At 38.4% G+C, this 22,331-nt stretch overlaps 1 protein-coding gene across 1 annotated transcript in view; it reads left to right on the top strand.

Annotated features, from left to right (window-relative positions):
- The window catches only part of LOC129274035 (sushi, von Willebrand factor type A, EGF and pentraxin domain-containing protein 1-like), a 30,076-nt gene that overhangs the window by 250 nt on the left and 7,495 nt on the right, over window positions 1–22,331 (top strand). The window contains exons 2-22 of the mRNA XM_064108944.1: window positions 300–551; window positions 1,152–1,337; window positions 1,661–1,849; window positions 3,767–3,961; window positions 5,202–5,414; window positions 5,904–6,122; window positions 7,429–7,532; window positions 8,458–8,626; window positions 9,012–9,239; window positions 9,481–9,675; window positions 10,666–10,863; window positions 11,317–11,452; window positions 12,470–12,588; window positions 13,560–13,748; window positions 14,498–14,680; window positions 17,067–17,267; window positions 18,156–18,401; window positions 19,523–19,711; window positions 20,552–20,755; window positions 21,166–21,417; window positions 22,012–22,257. Coding sequence (XP_063965014.1) covers window positions 300–551; window positions 1,152–1,337; window positions 1,661–1,849; window positions 3,767–3,961; window positions 5,202–5,414; window positions 5,904–6,122; window positions 7,429–7,532; window positions 8,458–8,626; window positions 9,012–9,239; window positions 9,481–9,675; window positions 10,666–10,863; window positions 11,317–11,452; window positions 12,470–12,588; window positions 13,560–13,748; window positions 14,498–14,680; window positions 17,067–17,267; window positions 18,156–18,401; window positions 19,523–19,711; window positions 20,552–20,755; window positions 21,166–21,417; window positions 22,012–22,257 — 4,113 coding nt within the window. The remainder of the gene's footprint in view (window positions 1–299; window positions 552–1,151; window positions 1,338–1,660; window positions 1,850–3,766; window positions 3,962–5,201; window positions 5,415–5,903; window positions 6,123–7,428; window positions 7,533–8,457; window positions 8,627–9,011; window positions 9,240–9,480; window positions 9,676–10,665; window positions 10,864–11,316; window positions 11,453–12,469; window positions 12,589–13,559; window positions 13,749–14,497; window positions 14,681–17,066; window positions 17,268–18,155; window positions 18,402–19,522; window positions 19,712–20,551; window positions 20,756–21,165; window positions 21,418–22,011; window positions 22,258–22,331) is intronic.

Below are 22,331 nucleotides of genomic sequence, written 5' to 3'. Positions count from 1 at the left end.
TGGTAACCTACATTCATGTGGTAATTCGTGTGGTAAAGCCGGGTACCACATATTTATACCACACGACATTTTTGTAAGGGATTATATACATGTATGTATATATTTGCATCGGTTTCATTATTACTAACTCTCCAAACTTGTAATACGATCTGTCTAACCTAAATTTAGACATCGCCAAGCTCACCCATATTATTTTCATTCTGGAACAACACCCTTCCGTCCATTACAACATGCCCTATATTTTATTATATTTCATCATTTAATTTCATAAACACATACGCGGTTTTCTTTTCATCCAGACGTGCAGGCGCCAACCTTTACAGGATGCCCTGTTTCACGGACGGTTACTGCCGCGCCTCTGGAAACATCTGCCGTTGTGACATGGACCACACCATCAGCGTCGGACAACTCTGGAGAATCAATCCCTGTTATCCAAGAACAGGGTCCTGTAACTGAGAGTGCGCTTCAAGAAGGCAATCATATGGTTATGTTCACTGCAACGGATAGTTCAGGAAATAAAGCGACGTGCACATTTACTATTACTGTAAGAGGTAGGACTACATTACAAAGAAAGTAAGACGTTCTTATTGGTTTTCAAATGTGTTTGTATTATCCCATGAGCCGCGTGTATTGTAAACAAAACATAATTTTCCTTAATTTCCAAATAAAACAATCCATCAGTTTCATGACAAAGTGATCCGTTTTTTTTTTATGTGCACAAATCGTTCAAGCTCCGAATGTTCTCGATTGAAGCACCAACAGGTGCTATGTCGGCCGCAATCCCACCAAAGCTGTAAGATCTTTGTAAAAAAATTGAAAATTTCCCGATGATGAACAATGACAAAACGATCAACGACTGTATCGATCAATGACCAAAACACCTACCTGTTTCCGAATCGTTACTTGTGGCTAATTGGACCTTAATGTCAGGATATTTAGATGAGAAAACTTAAGTTCTTTTACCATATCTTTCAAAAGACAACTTTTGGAAATTGCATGGCTTTACCTGACTTGTTTATCAAATCAATTACGCGTTTATTCCAACGTGATATCTAAAATGAATACAACATTGAAAAGGGTGTGAGGAGAGTATAACTGCCATGCAGAAATCACTTACTTTTATTAATTCATGATATTACCTTATTGGACAGTGGTGCATTGCCCTGCACTTTCTGTGGACCTTCCTCTTCAAGTGAATTGCCCAGATGGTTACGTCCAAGGTTCTGAGTGTACCTTTAGTTGCAGCACGGGATACATTCTTGATGGGCAAGAGACGAGTCGGTGTTTAATGACAGGATCAGATGGAGCGTGGGACACAACGACGCCTACCTGTCAAAGTACGTACTGATTCAATTTTAGGATTCGTTTTTAAATTCTAACCCTTTTAGCTTTATGTCTAAATCAAACAAGGCTTAAGTCTAAATCTAATATTCGGCAGGTTACTTTTCTCAGCTGAATTGAATTTGTATTGAATCCTTGGAATTTAGAGTGCAAGTACTTTATATTTGTAAGCGTAACTATTAGTTGCATATGCCTACATTTATCTCAAGGGAATTTGAAGCCTATTCCAAATACAGACAATTAACAAAATTTGCCTCTGTCATTTCTACTGTCAAGCTGTACTGTGATTGGTGATATTTCTCTCTTTAATCTGCCCTAGTTACTCAGTGTGAAGAACCAACCTTGTTAGAAAATGGGGGATTGAAAGGGGAGTGTAACAGAAACTTTGGATCGACCTGCTATTTTGAGTGCGATGTTGGATATGAGATCAACAATGATGTCCTTACTTGTCTCGCTCAACCCGATAGCTCAAACGTATCCTGGCATGGAGAAGTACCAGAATGTTCACGTAAGTAGTGTTTATAGATCAAAGGTAGCAGGACACGACAAATGGGCTTATTACTTTTCAGGTTCATAGATGTAAAGATAGGATACCTCATAGGTCTATAACGAATGGGTCGTCTTGCATGTTCTTTCTTGTGGGTTAAGCCAGGTGTAACCTCTAACATAAGTCGATATAGATCAGCCAGAAAGGTAACTGATAAAAGAGAAGATCATCCGTAGTCTCGGGCACACGATGAGAGGAAAAGGTTAAAATGATTTAGGTGGTTTCAGACCACCTCGAAGTTCGTCAGTTCCAGGTATTCTCTGATCGGGAAATTTACCCCGATCAGAAAATACCAGGTACTTTGGTAATGTGAAAGCAAACTACGCGTAATTTCCCCAAAAGAAAATACCCGCTAAATAGTAGGTACTTGGCGAAATTACGATAACTTTCGCGGGGATTTTTCCAAGGTCGCAGGTATTTTGGCAATGTGAAAGCAATTTACGGGAACTTTTAGCACAGCGTGTTGTTGGGCGCGGGCGCCGTGGGTGGCTGCTGGGCTAGTGGTTTTGAATCTCGCGCCTTGCCTGCTTATTAGACCATACTGCGCATGCTCCTAACTTCAGGAATTTAACCCGAAGGGTATGTTTCGGGGCGGTGTGAATGCAGGAATAATTAATGGGTATTTTTTAGCCTAAAAATGTTCTCGTAATTTAACGGGGATTCTTGCGATCGAGGCGGTTTGTAATTTTGATGATTTCTTCAGCTCTCGTAAGTGCGGAAACGGGACGGGTGGATGGATGGATGGACGAACGTAACGAGGGATGATCCAGAAATATGGTTTCTTCTGCACCTTTAGGCCTATACGGTGGCCAATGACCTGGGTCTAGTCTATCTCGAATTATGTAATGTTAATATCATGATATAATGATTTCATTCACATGAACAAGGCATCTTTTCATATCAAAACAATAAATCATACCGAAGAAAGGAATTATGAAAGGACAATAAATTTGAATACAAATTCCTATAGTACGACAATATAAAGCTCCTGTCAATTCTAAGTTCTTTCGACTCTGGATCGCAAGTCTATGTCATGCCAGACGAAACAAGAATGGTCTGTATGACTATGTACATGGTACAAACGTCATGCAAGTGATGCATAATGAAAAAACTCGAATTTACCCTCCATTTCATCAAATGCTACAGAAAATAAAAGAATGAAATCACTTCAAATAGTTTACGTCGCACGTTACGCTAACACCTTGTACATGTTTCAAAGCATTCAGGTATTTAACATTAGTGGACCAATAATTTACTATCTTTGGTCATTGCAAGAAACTTGCACCTGCAAATCAAGCCTAATCCCCAGACTCAAGCGTGATGGTAAATTGTAACTCCGCATCTGCATTTAATAAAACAACATGCTTTGACTTGGTTTGGTTTGGAATTGAATGTAGGTTTTGCAACGCCCCACACTTGTGCCAATGAATACTAAAAGTGATATGGAGTATCGATTAGTTTTATTATCATTTCTGTATAAACTTTAAATCTAGAGTTATTATTCTAAAATGAAGTACAATTTGTCCTTATAAAATGGATATCTGGGATATTGATTGAACAGTTGAAATAAAAGGCATCCCATCCTTTCCTTACTCTTTCCTATCTCTTCAACTTTAATTTGCCCTAATCAATCAAATGTTAGTGATGGCGATGTAACAGTACTAGTACTCTCAATAGGAATGAATTTTTTTTTGTAAAATGATCATTAATTGTCTTCTTTTTTTCATAATAAACGTAACCAAAAAATCACAGCTTCGACATTTACCTCCATTTCTGAAGGGGAATGCGCGATTTTAGGAATAAACGATGGTGTATCGAAATGATTTCAATCGTTTTTCTACCAGTTGCTACACATTTTCTGCATCATGCTATCAACAGGAATCTACTGCACGAAGCCGCCATTATCCATCGGTCTTCAGATCACCGTCTCTTCCGACTGTCCATCTGGAAGCCAAGTTCCATCAGGTAACCACTGTCAATTTGTTTGCACGGAGGGATACTACCTTCAAGGAAATGATGATTTGATGTGTCAAGAAGATCGAACTTGGAGCGGTACCTTCCCTACTTGTAGCTGTAAGTAAATCGTTACGTGTTAAAAGTACAAGGATAGAAAAAAAAACGTTACTTTTGGTGAAATTTGCTTCAACAATGTAGTTGCCGGTATTTGTATTTTTCTCGACAAATGTCTATACAAACCTTATTTGCCCCCATGCGTAAAGAGAATCATTGGATTTCGTTTAAATTCATAATCAATTCACTGCACTCCTACTCATTACGACACCTTTGTAAAGCTGCTGAATAAATCATAAAAGAAGAATATTCCACGGGGATGCCGTACAAGCGGGACTTGACGGTGCTGTACACTGAATATGTCAGGCGCTTTGAGAATGATCTGTTTGGCGCCGATGCTCTTGAATGTGGGGGAAACTTGACTACTGCCATCATGGATGGAATGAATTAAGATAAGCAAACGATGCACAAAGACTTGTCTTAGAACCTTTGAAATTCCGATTCAGGCGTGACCCAAGACTCAAATTTGTCCACACTCTCTTCCTGGTCAAAACGATCCAAAATAACAAGGTGTGACACAATTTCGGGTGAATAAATTGTTTCAGGCAACCGAGGCATACGAGTCAGTTTTACTCGGGATTTGTCAACATCATAACAAATATTGATAATTGTGCTTTTCTTATTCTGTAGTCTTGCATGAAATTTAAATAAATTCAAGGAATATTTTCATGTTCATAATAGCATTAGTCCCAGTAGAAATGTGGAGACCCTTTAACCTAGTGATGATCATGTTAATTATAATGGCGATAGTAATCATTATGTAAATACTAATCATAAAAACACTATCGAAAATTATTCTAAAAGAAAACATACATAACAAAAATCAATCGAATTCGAATAGCAATCAGCTATGATCTAATTAACAGTAAGAACAACGAAAATAACTAAACTGATAATGATTTAAACAACAGCAATATTATTATCAAATAATTATAATGATAATAGTAATAGCGGCAATCAAGCATTAATAATATTAAAAATATTCAAAAAAGGGGGAATCTGTATTCTTCATAATACTTATTATTTAATCATGGACCAAGTTAATTATTTGTTGCTTTAATGACGAATACACAGCACACTTGACAAGAAACTACATGCAAGCCATGCATGCAAACACGCTTTATAATTACTTCTCTTCACCGGCCGTAACTTCCAAACTTCTTAAGATTTTTCAATTTGCTCTAAAAGTTTTGTCAAGGGAATTTAATAAACTATTATTTCGATTCTTTGATTATACTGATAGTAATCACGTGTGCAGTCGATGATGTCCCCATTCCGATGAACGCTATTATGCAAGAAGGCTGCGAAGTCGAACATGTAAATTACGGAACAGTTTGCACTATTTCTTGTCAACACGGTTATGAAGCTACAGGACCAAGTATGTCTACGGATATGACGTGCTCTGATGATGGGGATGACGTCGGATCTTGGTCTGGTGATTCTATTCAATGCATTGGTAACATTTTACATTTATAGTTTGGCATTTGGGATGGTGTATGCAATTTCTGGATAATAGGCAAGATACACTATACAGGTATAAGATATTCCGAAGGCAAATGCAAGGACACACGTTAACATCCGGCGACATATTTTTACAAAGTCAAAATTGTCTTTAATAAAATTAATTGAAAGCCCGAAGGGGGTAAAGCATGCAGGCGACATTGTTAACCTATATTTATAATGAACTGTTAAGTTTGTAACACTTTTTGACGTGAATTATAATTGAAATACCATTACACTACCCTTCTCCCTGTACTTATTTCCCGTTCTCCTTGGGTTTTTTTTTTTCAATTTTTGTCATGGTCGTGTAAATTTTGGGGCCATTGCCCCCTCCCCCCCCCAAAAAAAAAAGACCCCCTCTCCCGTCTAACCGCCAGTGCCCACCAAAAAGCCATTCAACCAGAACAAAGGAATTGATCACCCAAATCCATTGTCTCTCGCTCAGAGGTAACCTGCCTGGTCCCAATTCCAGAGGAAAGTGGATTCACCCCGTTCACTGTGGAATGCTCCTACAATGATGAACCAACTACAATATCCGATAGGCAGAGAATTTCTACTTCATGCTCCTTCGAATGTGTAGATGGATACTCATTAGCGGAAGGCTCTTCTGTAAGAGTTTGCTTGCCAACAGGAGAATGGGATGGAACTCCGGTATCATGCAAAGGTAGGTTACCGAAAAAATCCAGGTGCCGCGGAACGTTTTAGGAGAACTGGGGCCCGTTGCAGAAAGAGTTGCAATCAACGCAACTCTAAAAATCACGCGCAACTTGATTTTAAACCAATCAACAGCGCGCATTTGTGACTTGCGATTGATTTTTTGACTTTTTCTGCAACAGACCCCTGACCATGTAAAAAATAATCAGGTTGTAATAGTTACGTTAAAAAGTTATTGAAATAATGGGAGACAATCCCCTCAGACCCATGTAGTCACTTTGTATATACCGATGCATACCATAAACTGTTGGGCGTATGTATAATCAAGGGGTTTAAATAGATGGAGAACCATTCAACACATTCCCTTTAAAGCAACTCTGATGCCACAAGGATAAAACAAATGTTTGACATGTTCTTCATTGATTTTCTTCTTTTAGATTGTAGACATAAGATATACATGTATTTACCTACAACTACAGACTTACTACATACAAAAGAAAATCTGCTGCTTTTGCAATAATAAATATTTTTCGTTTCCTCTAGTCGGATATTATGAGCAGACACATTGCTAACTTTCAGGGGGGAAGCCAAAATAAATGTTGTAATATCTATTGATATATGATTGCTACTGGCCGCATGTGGCCCTACTGTGACACGTAACATCGCAAAGAGATATATTTTCTTGACTCTCATCTTTTTTTGTAATGTTTAAATTTGTCATATGTTGATTTGAAAGTTGACAAATGGTAATGGTTTTTTTTACATTTTGAAACTATTATCATACAATATTTTGCCCAATTTCAGGACATAGGTCGGCTTTGAGATATATTTCATCATGTGTTTAAAATCCACATTTTGTGATTAAATAAATTTTGAGACATTCCCAGTTATCAATTTTCAACATATCACTTTTCAGTTTTCCCATTAAATTGGCGGCATCACAGGTCGCCATCAAAGACTACAAGTGCACCTTTTATGGCCCTTTGCTTTATTCGGTATCTATATTAATAATCATTTTCTTGCCGGGGATTGCATTTATTGATAATTATGCCAATAGTGCTTACAAAAAAAAAAAGAGTATTATTTTCAAAAGATAAAAACTTTCGCTCGCGACTTTAGAAAATTTTCCTCATAGGCCTATGTCATGTTTTGTCGCCTTATTGTTTTATCTCCTTTTCTGGGGGGGGGGGTCTAACGCGTCACTGCTCGCAAGGGTTTTTCGGTTTGTCGCATATAACTATATATAACTATAACTATTGCCCCAGCCCCAACCATGAGCTTAAATGTAGCATAATCAATGACACATTCCGTTACAGATATAACACCTCCTGAACCGACTTGCCCTGTTGATGTGGTGTTGAAAGCTGACAAAGGGACGACTTCTGTTGACATACCATGGAGTCTATGGGAACCGATTCTGGTTTGTCGCTACATTCTAAGAACAAACTAGACCATAATATTATAACTAGATTGATAAAAAAAACATGATTAAATAAAAATAGATTTGTATACATCTTTCTATAAGATGTATGAGATTGTGTTCTTGTAAAAAACGAAAAACGACGTGGAAAGTAAAAACAAGTATTAAAGAAAAATGACAATTGCTGCCAGCGGACCCATTAATAGTTATTTTAACTAATTTATTTTAGTTTGTGTCATGATGTATACATGGGCAACTCGTCCTGAAATCAAATTTGCTAGACGTAAAAAGTGTGTTAGCTTATTTGTAAAATGAGAAGGTATATATTTATCTCCAGAACCGTAGATGGTGAAGGATTTCCGCGTGATGGTCACCTATTTAGGAACTAGGTACGTCAGGTTAATAAATCAAGAATCCACCATATTGCCGTGCCGAGATTGTCAAGATAAATTAATATCCCTCCAGTGTTCTATCATACTTGACTCTTACATTACGGAAATTTTCAAGGCCCACCGAAACACTTTCATGTGTCAGTTAATAGGCATAAACCTCCGTTTACTCTGTAATTTTGCTTTGGTACGCTCATTCTTGTCATATGCCATGTAGGTTATAATCACCCGACGGGTAAAAAACAGACAAAGGTCGTTATCAGATATTTCTTATTCTAATTTTCGATTATCACAAAATTGAATTAGCTCGAGCTTAAACTTGAAGGTGTTTCTTGCTTTTTTATGTTCCATTCGGTTACATTCTCATTTGTTTTCGTCGTACAACTTTTGGTTCATTTTGACACGACGGGTCACATAAATGTTGGTTAACTTCATGAAAAAAAAAATTCAAACTTCAGGTTCAATGGATATAATGATAATACATAAAATATTGAGACAAAAAGGTGGAAAACTTCTTGTTTTAATATTTTCCACAGGCTTTCGATCTCGGTACAACAATTGAAGCGACTCTTCTCAGTATTAACCACATTGATGTAGGGGAGAATCGCCCATCATCATTCTTAGAAGGCATCCATACACTCGTTTATCAGGCAAGAGACTCGTCTGAAAATGAGGCCGACTGCTCCTTTTCTGTCACAGTTACAGGTATGTACAAGATGTTTAAATTCGAAGTTGTTTCTCACATCTAAGAAAATACTTAAATTCGTATTCTCGAGTGATTTATTACTAGTGGCGTACAAAAAAGGAACCACGACCAAGAAAATATAAAAGAGAAGAGGAAAGAAAAGGAAAGATGGAAGAGTGAAATATAATATCATCTGAATATTATGTCAAAATATATACAAAATGTTTACTCGCTCGCTTCTCTCTCCCGCAACTTTTTCTTAAATTTTTCCCGATGCGCCATGTCTGGCCCGCTCGATTTTTTTGGCTCATTATGCCACTGCTTGAACTTTAATATAATCGTAATACTTAAAGATAATTCGCATGTACTGACTAGAATGCTTAACGTTTCGACATTTTCATGCAGTTTGCAGATGTGCACCACTGCAAATACCCGAAGACAGCATCGTGACGTTACAATCAGGAGTTGGATCTTGCAGTACCGGAGTTGTGTATGGATCCGTTTGTACCATTAGCTGCGAGATTGGCTACGAACTGTCAACAGGGGATATATCTTTGAGTAGAACTTGCGATATTACGGAGTCTGATCAGAGTTGTGATGCAACATGGAGTGGTGTTGATCCTGTCTGTGAAAGTAAGGTTAACCAAGTAATTACGCAGGCCTCACAGAAAACTGATAAGTAGAATGAGATTCTTGGACAAAGGAGATGAATCAAATTGCTTGACGCCGTATTCCATACAGTATCAGAATACTTTTCTAGATCATGTTTTATCATTCATTTTGTTAAGTTGTAAGCATCTGTATCATGATAATGCGGATCCATTAATATCTATTGGGAAATGCCATTAACGTTTTATTACAATTCCATTTACAGTTGTAAGGTGTAACACTCCTAGCATCACAAATGGCTTTTTGGATTGTTCGCCATCAACTGAAGCTAGTGTGGCCTACCTCACATCCTGCGAGTTCTCCTGCAATACTGGTTATATGACACCAACCGGGGAAGAGAATCGTATGCGTACATGTCAAGCAGACACTACCTGGAGTGGGGAAGATTTCCAATGCACTGGTAACCACCAACCTGAATCTTCATATTCTGCAGTCCTCTATATAAGTTGTTTTTTATGTACTTGTTTTCACGAGGAAGACGCGGTTGCTTAGTTATAGGGCGTTGGTCTCGTATCCCGGTGAGCCGGTTTCGAACCGATGATAAAACTTGATTCGTCGAAATGGGTGAATCCATGGGGCCGTCGACAAGCGGACGCTCGATAACGGTATTCTCGTCACATGGCATTTGTATAGGTCAGAGTCAGCGCAACATAATCTCACTGAATATAATAATTATCCTGATGGCTTTGTGCATCGCGACATGTAATGTATTTCACGACTCCCGGTCTTTCCGCGTCACAAGTAAAATGATGCTCCTTAAATGCACGGCGTGATACACTAGGCGTGTGGCGTACACCTGTAATCCAAACTACGTGGGAAAGTTAAAAATTAATGCAGAGATTTGAGCCCAGGGGAGCGTTTCATGAAAGGACTTGTCGGACGTTTTATCCGACAGTTACCATAGTAACAGTACCTCTCAGCCAATCAACATCAGAGAAAGATGTCAGATCTGACAACTTGTCGGATGAAAATGTTGATGAAACACTCCCCTGGTCTCGTCTTTCGGATGTTGACGTCAAAGGTCGGTCCAGACGTAAATAATCATAATTATTTGATTAATACACGTCTAACGAAACTCAGTTTCACACACACCAATGTACAGAGTGCTGCACCGAAGACTACTTGATAGACGCGGCTTCCATAACTGAGCACTCGCTTTTTGGATACACCTTTGATCCCGTAATAGCGATCTGGTGATAAAACAATTATTCAACTATCAAACACTTAATACACCTGGGCAACGTCTCTGTGATCTGTATACTTATCTCTGCAAGATCCACTGGAAAAGTCCACTATTTCTTGTCCTCTTTCCATTTATTATTGGGCACGGTTCAGACCTATCAGGTTTAATATTGAGTTAAAACTTCTACGTCTATCATTATATTTTCAGAAATGGTTACTTGTCCAGCTCGACTTGACATTCCTTACGGCAGTGTAGCGCCATCTTCTTGTGAGTCTTCCGACTCTGTTCCATTCCATTCCACCTGTACCTTTACATGTGAAGCTGGTTTCCGTCTCGACGGTCCTATCAGTGTGGAGTGTAGTCCGAACGGACAGTGGGCACCAAGTGAAGATTCAGTCTGCGTTGGTATGTGAGGATTTTTTTCTCAGGCTGTCTAGTGAAACAAAACTATCTAGTAGAAATGGAAAATTACCCCCCCCCCCCTTCGCCTTATATTGATCGTATAAATAAAGGTTTTGGTTTTCATTCCAGAGATGACCTGGCACACCAAAACCATCAAAGTCGCCAGGTAAAGGTTATGTGTTGACCGCCAAACAGGGTAACAGGAACTCCCACCTTTTAACGTCTTGTTTGGTCTGACGCTCTAACCAACTGAGCCAACACACCCGTTCATTATATAAAAAAAAAACCTTCATCCTGGTGTGTATCCTGTGTTATTGTTGAGACACAGTAAAAAAAACAAGCAATAGTTCAGGATATGCAACAAAATAAACATGACAGCGCCAAGCCTTTTGCAACGGTGTATCTCACATTTGTAAGATATATTATTATGTTCTTTTCTTTGTCCCCTTTGTTTAGATATACAACCTCCCACATTCAACCTGAACTGCCCCCACAAAGTTGGAGTTGATGCTCCACCTAACCGGATCACCGCTGTAGTGCACTTCGAGGAACCCATTCCACAGGATAACTCTGGAATAGTTAATCTAACAAGGTAGTTCCATAATAGTTTGTACCCTTTTACTGGTCTCATTGAAGCTCAAACACATATAATAATTAATTAATTAATTAACATTATTTGTATAGCCCTTATCACAAAACGTGTCTCTAAGCGCTTAGAAAAAAAATAGAAGGAATTTCAGCAAAAACTCAAGTAATTGTATAGTTCACAGTAGACTGTAAACTGAGGGGCTTCACATGCGAAGGGAAAGGCTATTAAACAAAAAAGTAGGTTTTTAACATGGATTTGAATTTCTCTGTTGAATCTGAATATATCCTGAACTTCTGATTTGTCTATTATGTGCTATAAAATTCAAGGTTTTAATTTTCAATTTCCTATATTCCTGAAAAATAAAGATGTAAAATCTATATTTCATTTTGTTATATATATTTATTTATGTAAAGAAGAAATAATTGTGCTGTCCCATGAGTTTAAGCTTTCATTTTACGCTATTTGTAAAGAAAGAGAAATGCTGAAATCAAAACTGCTTCAAGCACATTACTTTACTTGAAAAGAAACATTTTTTCTCCTTCCATTTATTTTTGTTTGACCATCCCCCCAAAAAATGAAAAAAATAATAATAAATTAATAAATAAAAAGAAAGTACGTAATGAAAGAGCTGATGATCTACGGTCTAAAAGGATATGAGTTTTAGAAGACGCTGTGGTCGAGATCAAAGGTTTGATGGGCCAAGCACCTAAAAATACTAGAATACTGTACCCTGATTGGTCAAACAGACCACACCACATCCCAGAATCCAAAAGATTCAACCAGTCCACCTCCACATTCTCCATGAAGTAGTCTCTTCAAATTACTCGACCTCTTCTGAAAACTCTGGATACCATAATATTCAGAGATTTAGGAAATCTCGACTTCTTCTTTCGTGATAATGTGCGATTTTGACCCGATTAAAAGGTGTCAAAGTTTAGGAACGACATTGCAAGAAAGTATGTTTTTTAAGCTTTGCGGTGATATAGATATTAGATGTATTTTTTCAACGATATACGACAGGTTGGACCCTAGTCATACTTCAGGGAGTACATTTCCAGAAGGCACAACTACAATACAATACAAAGCCACTGACGGGTTTGCACTCACATCATTATGTAGCATGATCATTGAAGTGACTGGTAAGTTGGTGCTTGCATTAGCATTTCATTGGTACCTTCATTATATATGATTTTGATTGTATTGTGCGCATGAATGTATATCATTTTATTTACCGATTGGCTTGATTTTAGTAAGTCATTATTTTTGCTATTGACCAGCTAACAAAATAATCGGCATATATCAATCAATATAAACAATATCATCTCGGGGCAGTAATATCGACTATTGCCCCCATGAACAGTCAATAATTGTATAATACCATACGATATTCGGAAATTTTTTCGGTGTATAATATCTTGTTTTTTAAGAAATGTTGGCTAAATTCATTTGAAAGTGACGAAAATTTAAAATAAACATCACCTGGGGGGTGTTTCACAAAGATTTAAGTATGACTTAGAGTCGCACTTAAATACTGAGTTGCGTACGGTATGAAAGGCTTGACCGCATTGGTCAGGTCGTGTCATGAAGACGCGCGCTAATGCGTATCTATCAATAAGATCGCGCGTTGCATATCATGTACACGTTGGCATTTAAGTGCGACTTAAGTCATACTTAATTCTTTGTGAAACACCCCCCTGGTCTGATCTAGAGATAAGCAAACCCTATACGGTATTTTTTTTATCTCCGAGATATTTTCTTGACGGAGTACATAAGTTGGGGGGGGGGGTAAAAACGCATAAACGTATGTAGTTTCCTGTTAAAGAATCACGCAAAATTACTTATAGGCCGATGAAAGTTAGGAAGTAAACCCTTCTCGGAGAGAACCTCAGTTGCCGAAATGTGTTTAACAATATTGCCTGGTTATATATAAGATCTTATTTATGTGGCAAATATAACTTAGAATAGCCTACACCTGCATTCCTTCAGAGGGTGATTTTGGTTACTATCGGTTGCCTCTTTGACGAAATCGAATACAGATGTCATGATCTAAAACTCCTTAAAATATTATTGTATTGCTGTACTTTCGCTTCCCTGATAATCATGGTTCCAGTGCACCGTTGCTCCGCCCTACACTCACCCCTTCACGGCTTTATGATTGGTTGCGATGATCCCTACATTGGCAGTGAATGTTCGTTTTCATGTGACGGGGGCTACGATCTGGAGGGAGCGTCATCATTACAGTGTGAGCAGTCATCTGATGGCACCCCGGCATGGAACAAACACACGCCAACCTGCCAAAGTAAGTTACAAATATGAATTGCGTGAAGGTGATAAATATTTTTTTTAGTATTTGCCGATAACGAATCAAACATGAGAGTATGTGTATATCCGACAGAAAGCGCAAATGGGAGAAGCGCGTACACTGCCTTTCGAGAAAAATGCGTTTGAACTTTGATAACCTCTTGAAATTTAATGAAAATAATGTACCCCGAAAGACATCATTGATCAAGTAAATGATCCCATTTCAACATTAGGAGATTTCGCAACAGCTGCACAGACGCGTTCAGGAACGTAGGAAATATATTGTCAAATGCCCTTCATGAAAATTTAGTCATTGTCGGTGAATCGATATAGAAGTTTCTTCTTCAGTAATTCTGGACAAACGACATATTTGCAATTTTCCGTTAGCTCTGAAACGTGGGACTAAACTGCTTTTCCGATCCACCGACCCTCCACAAAGAATTCATTGTGATTTCACTTGCATTGTCAATGCATTTTGATTCATAGGATTCATTCTTCTGTCGGGAGCAAAGACAGCTAAATGGTAAATGTGACGACGAGTTCTTAATCAGTCCTGGGTTAATTTTTACCCAACTGCAATTTTGGGATGTTGAAATTCGCAAAGTATCTAATACCAAGCTTGTTATTTAATTTTTAAAGCTGGGGAAATTTTTACGTCATCGTTCTGTGCGCGAGAAATGGTGGAGTCGAATGAACTAAAAAACAAAAATGGGGATGCTTACCTTTTCCCATGGTTCGTTATCACAGTACAGACATGCCTTCCCCTTCAAGTCCCGGAGTTTGCTTATGCGCCTGGCTGTGACGACCAATTTGTGACTTTTGAAACAACCTGCACATTCTTATGTGAACCAGGTTACTCCGGGGAAGGAGAGAGCGCATTGACCTGTTCGGAAGGAGGGGTGTGGCCTAGGACAGACTTTGTATGTGAAAGTAAGTGATATAATCCGCAATCGCAATTGGTAAAATGATATATCATGATGGTATAACCATATACAAAGTACATGCCTAGAAATTGATATAGATATTATTTCTGGAGTCCATTAGAGACTGATACGCCGTATTCAATATTTATGCATTGTACATTCCTATTAGAATCGATGGAAATTATTTTAATTGAAGAGTCATATATACAGTGCGTCCCAAAAAAAACTATACACTTTTGAAATGGCTTCCAAATAAGAAATGTAGCACTTTGGGGAAAATACTTATAGATATGGAAAGCCAATTAAGTCAACTTTCTAATGACACAAAAAAGTTGGAAAACTATTCATGCTTGAGCGAGCACTGCCCACTTAAACAAAGGGTATGAAAATTAGGGTGGGCCGGAATTAGCCTTCTAATTTCTTTCAGGTTTGTTTGTTTGGTACTTGCAAAGTTGAGGGTTATTTGGTGAATTAAAGATTAGTTGTGATCAGTTTGTTGTTTGTGAAAATTTAAAGCGTTATTAAATTGAAATTTAATGCATGAGTGATCAGGAATTGCAATTCTTAGTGCAGCATTTTGTCTTTATCATGTGGATCTCAACAATGTGTTCATGACAGTCAAGAGAAGAGGGGGTAATATGACTTAGGTAGGTGAAGTACGTTGATGGGATAAAGGTCAACAGAACATTTAGCAACCATTCTCTCCATCTCACCCCCCCCCCCCCCCCCCGCTTCTCTTTTTCTTGAGAGACTAACCTCGGCTAGGCTGGGCAGGAATTAGCCTTACAGTTTTTTTTAGTGGTTAGTCCTTTGGAACGTGCTAAGCTAAATTAATGAGTGAGATAAGTTTTGGTTTCCTAGGCAAATTTAATGAGTAACTAAATTGAAATTTAATGCATGAGTGAACAGGAATTGTAATTTAAGTGTAGCATATTCATCTTGTGGACCTCAGAAACTTTTGTGTGTTCGTGAGAGTCAGAGTAATGTAATGGTACCTGTTACAAGCAAGAGGGCGAGGTATGCTAAGACTTGGTTAAAAGGGCAATCCTTTTCTTTTTGTCATTTTACAAATTAAAAGTCATATGTACCCTCCACTCTCCACCTCCATTTCCCAGCCCCCCCCCCCCCCCTCTCTCTCTCTCGGTCTCACTTCCTGGATTGAAAAAAGCCTTTTCAAAACTTAACTGCCAACAGGTGGCTGATGGTCAGTTCTTTTTAATGATTACCAAGAAATTCAATGATTATGATGATTAATGAAATAATTTATTGAAAAAAAAAATGAATGTTTGATTGATCACATTGCACATTGAGTAAGTTGATTTACTGATAAATTGTTGACTAAATGATAGGAAAAAGTTGATGCCCCCCAATTCAAAATTAATCATAAAATCAACATTCTGCTCTGGACTTTGCGTACATGAACATAACCATCAGTCTCTCAACAGGAGGGGAGGGCGGGAAAGAGGGAGGGGGCGGGGGCTGAATGTTCTGTTGACCCTTATTCCATCAACCTACTTATCTCACTTAAATCCTATCTCACCCCCTATTCTCCCGACTCCCATGAACACATTGCTGATATCCACATGATAATGTTGAAATGCTGCCCCAAAAGAGATACATATGATAAAGTTGAAATGCTGCCAAAAAGTGTAATTTGTGTTCACTCATGCATTAAAGTTCAATTTAATAATTCATAAAATTTGCTTAAGCAACCAAAACTGGTCACGGTTGATCATTAATTTATCACAACGCCCTTAACTTTGCATGTTTGAAAGGATTCGCCTCTCAAAAACTGACATAAATTGGAAGGCTAATTCCAGCCCACCCTAATTTTCATACCCTTTGTTTCAGTGGGCGGTGCTCGCTCAAGCATGAATAGTTTTCCAACTTTTTGGTGTCATTTGAAAGTTGTCTTTATTGGCTTTCCCTCAAAGAGCTACATTTTTTATTTGGCAGCCATTTCAAAAGTGTATAGTTTTTTCTGGGACGCACTGTATATTCGCTACCCTCTCTTCATCATGAACTAATGTTGGACTCTCTTGGAACTTTCATCCAATCATGCCACAGCTAGCAGACCCCCCCCCCCCCCCCTCCCAACCAAAAAAAGCAAAAAACAAACAGAAACAAAAAAAATATATATGTATAGAAAGCTATGATGGTCGTCTAAGCAAGGGAAGGAACCAAATGTTATTTACTCTCGATTTTTTTGTACAACCATTGTTTTTTGCAATGAACAGAATTCGTATAATTTGTTGTAAGTGCTACAAGTTAATACGAATCCGAATTAACAGCAGTTCGATATAATTCATCTTTATAGAATTCTTTTTAAGAAATTAGCACTTAATGCAGAAAGTAACATGCAAATGGCTACTGTGAATAATTATATTTACCAGGAATATCCTGTGAGGTGCTGTCGGAGCCCACTTCAATTGCCATTTCACCGGAGACATGTTTGTCTGATCCACGTTTTGGTGATATCTGTACCCTGGAATGTGAGCAGTCCGGATTCAAAATAGCCCCTCCGAATTTGAGAGAACTTACTTGTAACGATGATCAGACGTGGTCTGGAAACACGGAGGAGGTTCAGTGTGTGGGTAAGTGGCTCATGGGAAGTTCGCATGGGCTTATGAAGGGATATGAGTGTGTGTGTGCTTGAAAGGTGCCGTGGTGGGTTTCAAAAGGCGCCAAACTTTCGCATGAAAAGGCCTATATCCGATTCCCAGCACGAAATTGCTCAATGAACATTTTATTTGGTACTTTGTGTGTACTTTCTTTTGAACCATACATCAACTTTATAGTGCGTCCCGGAAAAAAGGTATTTGCGATGAAGTAATGAAACTCATCGATAATGATGAACATATATATATATATATATATATATGTATATATAAATGTGTGAAATTATACATGTACAATATATATACATATATATATATATATATATATATATATATATATATATATATATATATATATATACCGTGTGTGTGTGTGTGTGTATACATATATATATTGGTGGAACGCACTGTATATAGGCCTACATTAATGTGAAATGGGTGTGTGGGGGAGGGGGAGGTGAGGGATGGGGAGGTCGAATGAGAATGGATGTGTGTGTGAGGGTGTGTGTGTGCGTGGGGGTGAGGGTGAGGGTGCGTGTGCGTTTGTAGGTGCGTGTGTAGTGAGTGTGGTGGGTCTTGGTGAGTGTGTGTTGTTGGGTTCGGAACTGATAGATGTGTGGTATGTGTGCCCCGCTGTTGATCGGGCCTTTTTTTACACAGAAGTACCAGTGAAGTCAAGACAAAAACAAAACGTATACCAAAAGCAGATGCCACTATAAGTAGCAATCTTAAAATTATAAATGAAGAGGTTATTGTTAGATTTTTGATAGGTTAACTTAGATATTAATTCAATCAAGATTACAACAGATAATTTCATATTGATTCACTTGTGCTTATTTTTGATGTTTCTCTTTTCCTATTTAGATCTGCAGGCACCAGAATTCGAGGACTGTCCACAAGATATGGTAGTCTTTGTAAACAGAGGAGAAGACTCAGCTTATGTTGAATGGTCTGTAGTTGTAAGAGACAATCACCCGCAGTCACAAGAACTAGTAGGGGTGTGTAACCAACAGCCTGGGATCATGACCATAGGGGAATATGTTATATCTTGCAGTGCTGTTGATGAAGCAGGCAACGAGGGTCTTTGTCAGTTTACTCTGGAAGTTAAAGGTACATTTTAGTTGATAAAACACACTAAGAAATGGGGGTTGAAATTTGAACCCTAGGGTTGGTATTATAGCAGCATACAATATGATTATTTGTGCACCTTTTTAACATGTTTAAGGGTGCAGATGTGAACCATGTATTAAAAGTGCAAATTGGAACCTTTTTCAGCGTCAAGTATTATGCACCTTAAGAGGTTTAAAGTTGCACCTTTAACGGTTGATTTATTGGTGCAAATAATACAAAGGGTGCATTTGTACACCTTTTTCTTACTTAGGGTGCAACATTGCACCCCAAAAGGTCGGTAGAAGTATTTTATGTAGGGTACAGAAAATTGTAAAGTAGGCATATACAGTAAACAGGACAAAGTGCGACTGGTCTAACGGTTCAAATGACATTGCCCCCACGCATCTCAACCTCCCCAGTAAAGAAGAAAGGCAAACCTATTATCGTTTATGGTTTATTATATTCCAGTTTAACTTTATGGCTGTAATGAAAGGGTTACATGGCGTGTAGAATCCTCGCCGCAAAATTAACACTTAGCCTATTAAATCCCAATTCTTATCCTTACAATTTGCTGCACCCAAAACCATATTACCACTTAAACGAATGAATGATAACGCGATGGCCCGTTTCCGAAATCCAATTTAACCTGTGTCATGGTCTAGCTCTCTGTAAAAATTATGGAAAGTTAACTGCATGAGCGGTATGCGTCTAAGTTTGCTGGACTGTTTTTCATGTTTGAGTGGTGTACAAATTAAAGTATTACTTCCATACGCTTTGTAAGAATTTGAGTGCCAAATTTGATTTTAAGATTGGTTATGAAGTATTAAAATTTATGTCACCTTTGATAATTCATAGTTTAACATCAATAGACTTCTTCTCGTCCTTCTTCTTCTTCTTTTCTTCTTCTTCTTCTTCTCTTTCTATTTTCCTCCTGCTCGCTCTTCTTACTCCTTTTCATTCATTTTTTTCTTAATAATCTGCCTTATTTGCATCGCTCAAATAGATATTTTGATATCATTTTTATTTGCTATTGCCGTCTTTTGCTCGTAATCATTTTCTATGACTCGGTATGTAAATGTAATATTAAAGTATATCATGAAAAAAATATACTTATCTTCCAGCGAGGGAGTGCGAAACCTTAAGCCCTCCTGAACACGGCTATCTACTAGATGAATGTGAAATGATCCATGGATCTGCATGCCATCTCGAATGCTCTGAAGGGTATATTTTGGAGGGTTCTTCTACTGCGACCTGTGAATTTGATGGATCCAATACCTACTGGCATTATGAGGATGAACCAGTTTGCCGAAGTAAGACCGACATCATTGAATTATCGCAGTTTTCATAAACGTACTCACAGTGATACGTTTTAAATGGGTTTTTACATTCTAGAATGGCTTATACGTCAGACATTAATTTAACATCATTGTACTCCCAATTTCCGAATACTCCCTAGCTTTATAGTTAGGGAGTTTATCGGACCAACAATGATAAATCAGACCATATTAAAAAAATGCATGCTTCCTTGCCTAGTTATCATAATAAGCATTCTGATGAATTGAATTGAGCAGATGCACACATGTATCGCACCGATTGGTCCATGAAAATAATATAACTATGTTCCAATCTTTGTCAGTTTGTAGCTGATGTAGTTCTCAAGTCCAACATACTTGGTATAAATTTGGTTTGAAGATCTACAGTCCCACATACTTATTATGCGGTTGGGTTTGAAGATCTTCGATAAGTCCCACATACTTGGTGTATAGTTCGGTTTGAAGTTTATCAGTCCTACATACTTGGTATATAATTGAGTTTGAATAACTTCAGTCCTTCATACTTGGTATAAAGTTGGATTTGAAGATCTTCAGTCCTGCGTACATGTACTTGGTATATAGTTGAGTTTGAATGTCTTCAGTCCACCTACTTGGTATATAGTTGGATTTGAAGATCTTCAGTCCCATATTATTGGTATAAAGTTGGTTTTTAAATCCAAGGACTCATTTAGGACTCGCTTGGGACTGGGCCCATTAGTCTGACAGTCCAAGTCCGAATCCCGCACATTAGAGTCCGAGCCTGAGTATGAGTCATACAACACTGATAATTAATTCATTTTCTAAAGAGAAAACTGCTGTATATAATTACTCTTGCAGCGACTAGTTGCACACCTCTTGTTGTTCCCGATGAAGTGATATTCTCTCCGTCAACCTGTTCCGGGTCTGACATGGTACCTGATGGAACAGTGTGCACCATGAGCTGTGACTTCCTCCTTACATTGGATACAGATTACGAGTCATTCACATGCCGCGAAGGAGAATGGGATCAAGAACTGGATATATCAGTAATACCGTGCAAAGGTAAAATCTTAAATACAATCTTTTCGGTTACCATTTAACCAGTTCATAAATGAGGAATTCCAGTTCAAATGCCGGACAGAAAGGTACAAATTAAATGAGCAGTTATTTTTTATATCACGCATGATATTTTCACTGTAGGCCTCTTGTTTTATTATATAAAACAGTGTCGTATCAGTACTCTTGCTCTGTCAGTCGTACAGTATATTCATTGCACCAGAGGTTACAAGGACTGCCGGATTGCGTAACTCATGTTAGGTCAAGAGAATTGTTTTATCATACTCAATGAAGACCTATATTTTTATTTGGGGGTGAGGAATAAACCTCTTAAAGCATCAAGAATGGTTAGTTGCCCTCCCATTTCAATACGGTGGTAGGTAAATTGCAGAATATGTCTCTCAATTTCCTTGCAGATGAAGTTCCTCCTACAATATTGGATTGCCCACAGTCTCCCCTTCGGGTTGATCGCATTAAGTTTTGGGGTGTAGAGGTTACATTCGTCAACCCAAGAGCAATCGATAATTTTGACACAGATCCGCTGATGACTACCGACCCTCCCGATTTAAAGTCTCCATACAACTTCACATCTGATACGAAGTGTACAAACACATTCACCGATGAGGCGGGCAATAGTGTGTCTTGTGTATTCATAGTCGACATAACGAGTAAGTGTTGTGGTTCTGCCGATATCAGTCAAGTTCGAGATAAGTTTCCCAAGTAGTAATCGATGTTCTTAACTTTTACTATGGGCATATTTCTCACGCAAAGGGGGGGGGGCACTAGCGTACCTACGGGGGGGCAGAGGGGCAGTCTGCCCCCCCCCCCCCTGACGTGCCACCACCCATGCAAAGCCACCACCCATGCATGTATCCCTGCCCCCCTGACGAGCTTGAAAGACCTTTTTGCCCCCCCCCCCCCCCCCCACTCCCTGACGAAAATCCTGGAAAATCCTAGGAGCGCCACTGGGGTAGGCAATGTCTGGTTATGAGAAAGAAGACAAGATCTAGATTATAACAAAAACCCGGTGAAAATCAATCATAGAACCATTGTCATAAATTTTCGTCAAATTTGTAACGTCACTCGCGAGCATTCAATATAAATTCTCATAAACCCATTTTCCGTCAGTGAATTTTGTCAGTAGATAAAGAAAAATGTTTATTATAATACCTCTTATCTAACGCGATTTCCTCTACAGCTGAAATCTGTTGTTCCAGCCAGCCCTTTATTTCCCTTCCCAATTTCTTTTTGTTGTTGTCTAGATAAGGTTCAACCAGTTATAACATCATGTCCACTTGGCGGTGAGGTAATTGCAACTGAGGGAACTGCAGAGGTTAAATATGAACACCCTTCCTACTCACCTATTCCAGGTATTGATCTTGTGTTGTCGTGTGATGTTCCAGATAGCCCGGTAACACTACCAGTGGGACACCATGAAATCACGTGTTATGTCTCCGATCCCGAAACTGGTCTACAGTCAGAGTGCAAAATGGATTTTGATGTCACATGTAAGTCTTTCGCATCAAACTTCCAGTGGCATAGTGAGCCCCCGAAAAAAACAAAAGACTTGAACACTTTGAAA

The sequence above is a fragment of the Lytechinus pictus genome, chromosome 13 (genome assembly GCF_037042905.1).
Source record: "Lytechinus pictus isolate F3 Inbred chromosome 13, Lp3.0, whole genome shotgun sequence".
NCBI lineage: Eukaryota > Metazoa > Echinodermata > Echinoidea > Temnopleuroida > Toxopneustidae > Lytechinus > Lytechinus pictus.
This window is presented reverse-complemented; position numbering and strand designations above follow the sequence as displayed.